The 7,851-nt window shown below is 44.9% G+C and overlaps 1 protein-coding gene across 1 annotated transcript; it reads right to left on the bottom strand.

The window, feature by feature from the left end:
• Positions 1 to 1,637: 1,637 nt before the first annotated feature.
• Positions 1,638 to 7,597, bottom strand: LOC112900163 (ABC transporter G family member 25-like). The gene is made up of 13 exons (XM_025968933.1): positions 7,056 to 7,597; positions 6,823 to 6,899; positions 5,530 to 5,805; positions 5,339 to 5,402; positions 5,107 to 5,256; positions 4,976 to 5,010; positions 4,823 to 4,896; positions 3,744 to 4,630; positions 2,910 to 3,665; positions 2,679 to 2,827; positions 2,307 to 2,596; positions 2,092 to 2,216; positions 1,638 to 1,986 (listed from the first exon to the last, which is right to left on the bottom strand). The coding sequence occupies exons 1-13, from the start codon at positions 7,310 to 7,312 to the stop codon at positions 1,830 to 1,832; spliced, it is 3,297 nt and encodes a 1,098-aa protein (XP_025824718.1). The 5' UTR covers positions 7,313 to 7,597; the 3' UTR covers positions 1,638 to 1,829.
• Between the last annotated feature and the right edge of the window lie 254 nt (positions 7,598 to 7,851).

Below are 7,851 nucleotides of genomic sequence, written 5' to 3'. Positions count from 1 at the left end.
CCTACTGCAAACTAGTGCAAGAACACGAGCAGCCCGAACTGGACGTAGGGACATTCCGCCCAAACTAGTATAAACCCTTGTGTCTTCTTTGCACACCATCCAAGCCAGACATGCAAGCATAAATTCACTAGTCGGTGGTCCGAAATACCAACAAGCGGTGGAACTAAGGGAGGCTGGTAGAGGCCATGGCCGACCAAACAAAAAGAAAATCAATGCATAGTATAAAAATTGTTGATAAAATTAGATCAAATTTCTATAGGAAATCCATGCAAAACTAAAAGAAAGACACGCTTTTCTTTGGCAGAATAGCCGATTTCATCCTAAACCTTTTAGTCGAGGGTCAACTTCGTCCCCTGAACTTCTAAATGACCGTTTTAATTCATCTTTTTCATGCAGCTCAATTTAATCCTTCGTTCTACATGTCTGGCCATATTGGCAACGCCATGTCAGCATCCAAGTATTCCATTTTTTAGTAGCAACATATATTGGTTCACACATATTAAAGATGACGCAGCAAAGCTTTAACTTGTGTCTACATGAATTTTTTTTCCAAAAAAAGAAACTTTTACACACCTATAATAAATATGTTCGGGTCAAACTCACTTCCTTAAAAATTGTACGTTATTTTAGTTTCATCAAGGTGAACCGGATAGGGTCAACATTCATATCCACGTAGGACGAATTACTCAATTGAGCCGGATGGAGAAGTTCGATGACTTAAATGATCGTTTTGAAAGTTTAGTGACGAACTTGTGCTTCGGCTAAAAGTTTGAGGACGAAATTGACTATTCTATATATTTATCTGGCCCCCTTTAATTTTCCCTCCCTTTAATTTTCTCTCCAGTTCCGCCACAGCTGAGGTGTGGTCTGTCAGAGCTTGGCCACTGTTCTTTTTTTGCGTACCCGTAGTGGGACTGTCTTGATATCAATTGGTGGGAGATCCTCTAGGCTATTCCCAAATAGCAAACAATGCAGAGGTGTTCGAGTATACCGGTAGCTCCAGACCAGCCCACGGCCAATCAGGATTGGTTTTTTCAATCCATAGCCAGCGCATTTGAAGTGCCCAGCCCATGACCTCCAAATTGTGAATGCCCTGCCCTCCGAGATCAAATGGCCTCATGACTTTCTCCCAAGCCACTAAACAGCAGCCACCATTCACATCTTTTCGTACTTTCCAGAGAAATCCTCTCCTAATTTTATCTATGGCACGGATAAACCATTTGGGAACCTTGAGCGCGATCAAAAGATAGATGGGGATGGCCGTGAGCACAAAACGGACCAACACCGCGTGACCAGCAAGGTTCATGAGGGAGGCCTTCGATCAAGGAGCTTATTAGCTATTTTTTCAATCCAAACCAATAAATCTCCTCTCCTTAACTTCTTATTAGAAATGGGAAGTCCAATGTAAGTGTTGGGAAAGGAAGAGGTTGTGCACTGTAAATTATTACTGACCAATTCCTCAACTTCACCATTGCAATGGATAGGAATGGCGCAGCTCTTTTGCAGATTGGTCTGCAGGCCTGATGCCTCTCCAAACAGTTGTAGCAGATTCTTTGTGAGCTGAAGATCATCCGAGGGCTGCGACCTCTCCACTCTACTGGTCAGCGCCTCTCTTTATATGCAAATGCGAGGAAACCTCAAAAACAAGCTCCGGCAAATGGGATTTTCTGTTTCCACTTTCATAGCCAGATGTGTGCTAAAAAAAGATGCCAAAAAGGATTTCCTAATCTTTATGCTGGTCAGCATACTAAAAGTTTACATAACTGATTTACAAATTTACAGATGAATGAAAAAATTAAGTATGAAAGAACGGAACGACTAGACTAGGGTCATCGCTTCTTTAACAAAATCATGGCCGTGAATGCCACCATCCTGAAGAACAGACCATACACAAACAGAATCAAAATACAGAGCTTGTAGTTGTGGATATCGAAAGTATTGTTGAACAACAGGCCACAGCGAGTTATTAACCAAACTCCAGGATACCTGCATCAAAAGAGAACGCCATTACTTCTAGTTCAACATTACAGTAGGGCCTGTATGAAGCAAAAATTCTAGTCCCAAAAGAAACAGTGATGAACAAGCACTAACTTTTTGGCGTTTACAATTATGAAGCCCTCCAATGCCCATTTTGAGTAGCACAATCTCTTCAGAAACATCGGAGTACTCTTTTGAGTGGATAATAAGGTTAGAACAACCGGTATAAGTGCCGAACACTACGAAAAAGAATCAGAATTATGCACAATATATGTGGCCAATCATGTAAAAGATGTTGACAAAAAATGTTTAATCAGCATGATACATACCAGCTGTGCCGAGCCAGGGCTGAAGCAGATGGCGAAGGTGTATCCTATCCCCGTCACACAGTACACAAGTGCGAGGAGTACAATGTAGTTATCTGCCATTGTTGATCTCGGGTTGTTGAAGTAGTAGAACATAGAAAGGTAAATGATTGGCTTTACAACAGTGCTGAAATGATCAATTGTGTCCCTGGCAAGAAAGTACGCCAGCGAGCTCATTCCAGATTCTCTTTCCCTAAAGTACTGTAATCTTTCCAGAGAAAACGACCTCAATGCTGCAATCTTGCACAAAAGAGCTGCATTGTAGTAACTTATGTCAGTGAACTTTTCACCAAGCTCGTGGTGAAAATAAAGTGGTGCATGTATATCAGAGCTTACAAACTGCAATTATAGTGTATATGTAGCCAGGCATCCCGAATGTCTTGTCACTGAGCTTTGCTATCGTCCCTAAGCAAATACCAGCTAGGCCTAGTATCAGGAAATCAACCGCAAGCAGCTTAGCTTCACGCAACCTCTGTTTGGTAACCCTGCAATGGTATATATTCAGTAACAACTGATTAGTACCTGTTCAAGACTTTAGAACCAGATTGAAAAGGTTGATGGGCTTACCTTCCCAAGTAATATTTGTACTGCATAAAGATCCCTGGTGTTTTTCTGCTAGATAAGTCCTTTGGTTTTGACAGATGGTGTTCGAGACGATCACGTTCTTCTGTGAAAGCGTTTCTGAGGGGGAGGCAATGAGGGGTTGAACCAGACATTGAAGGGCTAGAGCATATTTGTGGGGTTTGTTCACCAATTTCCTTGAGATCATCTTGCATGTCACTTGGTACTTCATAGCCATTGTATAGCATCCAGTGCACTGGTAGGTGCTTCGCTTTGATGCCAGACTCAGGCTTCACAATGCCCTCCAGAATGTCAATGTAGTGGTCTGGCGGGTTTACGCGGTCAGAAACATGGATTCCAAGGGTTGTGAAGTAGTCCTCAACAGTCTTGACCGGACCATTGTAAACCATCAACCCTCCTTTTGCAAGAAGTATCAAGTCATCGAACATGTTGTACAATGTATAGCTCGGTTGGTGAACAACGGCGCACACATTCACGCCTTCAAGTGCCTCGTGCCGAAGAGCTCTGAGGAGCAGTTGTGATGAGGAACTGTCCAGGCCAGAAGTTGGTTCATCGAGGATTAGAAGTGATGGCTCCATTACCATCTCAATGCCCACATTAACACGCTTTCTTTGCCCACCAGAAATCCCACGCTTTTCAACAGTCCCAACCAATGAATTTCTGATACCCTGGAGATCCAGAGAATCTATTACCCTCTCAACTATGAGGACCTTGTCGCGGTGCTTCATTCTCGCAGAGAGCCTGTAGGTTCACAATAGAAATGTTCAGAAACTGGTGAGCTAATTACTGGAGATGTAGTTAGTATGAAATAATTATTACCTGCACTTTGCACTGAACCAAAGGTTCTCCTCCACTGTTAAGTTCCCGTGAACAATGTCATCTTGTGGCACAAAACCTATGATCTTCTTGTAAGAACGGATATTAACGTTCTTCCCATTAACAAGGACCGAACCTGTCACCTTATAGCCATTCACCTTCCCAGTGACAGCATTGAGGAATGTGGTCTTGCCAGCTCCTGATGGGCCCATGACAGCAGTTACACGGCCTGGCCGGAGTTCACCATTGATAGATCTTAACAGCTTCTTCTTTCCAAGCATCAAAGTCAGGTCCCTGAATTCAACCTTGAGCAAAGGCCTAGTTATCTCCTTCTGCTGATCCTTCACCATGCCGATCACCCCAGTGAAGGTTAGATTCTTGTTCTCCTGCTGCTGGAACTTCTCCTTCTCGATCTCGCCATAAGCATACTTGAATACCTGTGTGTGAGTTGATCTGTGCTTTCCCTTTGACACAGGCTTTTCCTTTGCAGCAACTACTTCTCCTTCATCACTGACATCAACGATAACTGACGGCATCACTTCAGTTATCTCAGTTGTGCTCTCAGCTGCAAATACAGCAGAGTCTGACATTTCCTGCGTCTTGTCCTGACCCATCAGTGGTGCTTCCTGCACCCTACGGCTAGAATTATCTGGATCTACCTGCTGACGAAACGATTTCCTTCTTGAAAATGTGCGTGAAAGATGACTCTGCATGCCATTCACATGCCTCCTTGCAAACTGTCTTGCCGCCTTCCATCCCTCGTGTGCCTTCACCTGCTGCCGAGCCAGCTGAATGGCGTTCTCTCTTGATCTTGCCTTCCTCCGTTCACGAATACTGAGGAATTTGTCGGAGCAGTTGTATATGATCAGAAGCAACAGGCACAATGCACCCTGCATTGAATGGCAAAGTTTCAATCATGTGCAAACACAAGATTGCAGTGCCGTTACCTCATTTTATTTGTGACTGGAAGTGAAAATTTTACTCCCACCACCTAGATATATTGTTGTAAGAGAGAGAGAGAGAGAGAGAGAGAGAGAGAGAGAGAGAGTATCTGAATTACAAAATTAGGCGAGATGGTTTACCACTATGCAAGCACCGAGAATGACTATGTTTTCATTGTCCTCGTTTTCATCACAGGAGCCCTTTATTATGCACTCTGCAAATTAAGCCCAATTAATCTCATTGATCAAAAGTTTGTATGATTGTGTGATCAAAGTCATGTTCATGATGCTTACTTTCTTCAGCGGTGGAACCTAGTCTGCAATAGTGCCTGCAGAAGAAACAAGCAATTGTGACCAAATCAAACCACTTCTCTTGTTAAAGGTTTGACTTACAAGATAGAGAAAGCATAAGGTTTGATCAGTACCCGCTGCTACAAGAATCTCTTTTTGTTGTGGTTGGACAGTAGTAACCAGCTGGGCAGAAGATTTCTTCAGTGCTCTGGATATCAGCCCACATGTCAGCACCTCCGCAGCTCTCCGTCGAACTTGAGTTTGGAGTTATTTGATACTTGTATCTGATCAAAGTTCCACAATTCAGATACATGGCATCCTGTACAAGAAACCTATTGCAATAGGAATACATCAAGAAAATCTTACGGGTCGCAAAGACCAGTTGTCTCATTCGCTGTGGCACGTGGGCAGTACGAGCCTAGTGGACAAGCTATAGCCAAAAGGAAAACAAAACTTCAGGTCATTCACAGTCCAATAAAATGTGGATTTCTCTAAACAAATTAACTGACATTTGAGAAAAAACATTAAAGTGTATAGGACTTGTTGGAGAAACTCACGGAGCATGCAAGTAAGACCGCGGGGGCAGAAGAAGCCCTCGCAGCATGCCTGGCAGTTCCTTCTTCTCAGCGGAATATTGTTGCTATCATGTTTTCTGGGGTCAGGAACTGGATCGGTAGCGCATGCCCATCCTGGATCACACCCCTTCCCCCAGGAAGATATGTTGCAGTTTATATTAGTCTTGAGGTTGATGTTCTTATCGCCGTCACGGTCATACAAACTTGAGAAGTAGAATTTGACTTCATTGGGTGTGCACAGACGCTGTGGCAGATCACCTGAATGTATCATTTAGATATTATGCACAACTCAGTAATGTGGCCTTGAACCTGATAACGAAATGGCATCCAAAACAATTTTTTTTTTTCAAAAGTCAAGGAATTCGTCACATCCAAATTTCACTATACAGTACAATTGAACATTAGCATCTAATTTGATTAACGAAGCTTGCAGGTTCATCTGATACTAGAATGAGTCAAATTGCCTAACTTCTAAACATCACAAACGGCATTAGATACGATTAGCTGGAGCTGAGCTCAAACCCAACTGTGCCCAAGTCTTATTCGGCTGCTGTTCACAATTCCTTTGTACTAAAGCATGGCAGAAATAAATGGTTATTATACGGTAGCGGTTCCACTTGTCACGAGTACATGTCACCAATTGTATCTGTCCACATAATGCTATCCAAGTTGTAACAAATGTTGAGGAACTGTGCAAGAGAACGACTCAAATTAACAAGGTACCAATCAGCCACTTGGCTGAATGACAACTATTCGGGGGCAGGCTAAAATAACAAGATAACCACATGTGAAACCGTGAAAGGGAAGGTCTTCGGTCTTGTACTCATGTAAAGTACTGTGTTAGGGAAAAACACAGCTGATTAGCCCTGTTTCGTCATCCTAGGAAATGGATTCTCATAATAATTATCTTATTACGTGGAAATAAGAAGTGGAAATAAAATAAGAACAGGGCACTTTAGTCCAATGGGGATTAATAGGAGCATTTGGACATTGTCTACTGAAAAGTTGATCCAACAATGCACCTGTCCCCAAACTACAATATTTAATTCACCAAACAATCTGTACCGAGACGAGATTCTCCGATTCAGACTAAACAAATCGAGAAGACCCAACAAATCAACCGAGAACCCAGTCAAGAAGAGCAGAGGAAGCAAGCCAGCAGAGGAGCTGAATGAAGTATTCCGGAACATAATGGGGGATTGATTGACCAGCCAAACAACTGACAAGAGGGGTTGAACGGAAGACGACGAACTCGATCGAAGGCCATGGATTTACCTTGGCTGTCCTGGAGGCACTTATCCACGAAGGCGAGGTTGGATGTGTAGTTGAAGGCCTCGTTCCAATCCTCCTCCCTGAAACGCAACGCGGCAAAGGGGAACCGGATCAGAATCCGAAGCGAGAAAAGGCGCCGGCTTTCCTTTTTTTCTCTCTCTCCCTCTCTTCCGCTGGCATCGCCGGCCGGCAAAGAAGTCGAAGAAGCAGCGGGGAGGCGAGGCGATCGAGCTTACGGGTCGGCGACGCAGAAGCTGAACTTGTCGGAGATGGTCCCGGCGACGTTGTTAGTCAGGATGTTGAGCTGCTTCTCGACGGCCGACAGCGCCGGCGCGAGCGGCGGCGCCGGGGGAACCGGGGGCAGCGGGCTCTGCTGGGCACGTGCGACGCCGGCGAGGAGGAGGAGGAAGCCGAGAAGCTGAAGCAGCACGGGGAGGCGCAGGGCGACGCCCCGGCCCCGCCGCTGGAGCCGGAGAGGCTTGGCATCGCGCATTCCGAGGCAGGGGAGGACCTAGCACCTAGCGGCAGCAGCAAGCGAGGGGGGAGGCTGGCTGGACGAGGATGGAAAAGAAAGGCGTGCGAGGAAATGAGAAAGAGACGCTTGGTGTCGCCGATTTATATATGGCTGCGTGTGTGTATGCGTGTTTGTATGCGTAGCGGCGTACGGGTTGGAAAAATCGTCGGAGACGGAGACGATGATTGATATGGCTTCGGTTGGTGACCGGAGGGAGGAGCACGTTGGCGCTGGACAGGGCGCACGAGGAAGGACAGGAGAGGGAGAAAGAAATGCTCAAATGCAGGCGTTGATCCAGTAGTTTTCTCGAGGCGCGTGGACTGCCTGCTAACATGGGCCTACCTGGCTGCTGCTTGAAGATTTCTTTTTGTTTCCTGTTCTCTCTCTTCTCTAATGTGGTTGTGCCCTCATTTCTTAACAATTTTTGCATAAACCTCAGAAAGCGGCAGAACAGGAAGGCTGGAACAATGTTGAAAGAAAATTTCCCTAATTTTTTAAGGGATTGCTAAGTTAGCACG

The sequence above is a fragment of the Panicum hallii genome, chromosome 7 (genome assembly GCF_002211085.1).
Source record: "Panicum hallii strain FIL2 chromosome 7, PHallii_v3.1, whole genome shotgun sequence".
Lineage (NCBI taxonomy): Eukaryota > Viridiplantae > Streptophyta > Magnoliopsida > Poales > Poaceae > Panicum > Panicum hallii.
This window is presented reverse-complemented; position numbering and strand designations above follow the sequence as displayed.

Coding starts and splice junctions, on each gene's coding strand:
- LOC112900163 (XM_025968933.1), bottom strand. CDS start 7,312: ATGCGCGATGCCAAGCCTCTCCGGCTCCAGCGGCGGGGCCGGGGCGTC. Junction 5,806..6,822: donor GTGCCTCCAGGACAGCCAAG/GTAAATCCATGG, acceptor TGATACATTCAG/GTGATCTGCCACAGCGTCTG. Junction 1,987..2,091: donor ATAATTGTAAACGCCAAAAA/GTTAGTGCTTGT, acceptor CTTTTGATGCAG/GTATCCTGGAGTTTGGTTAA.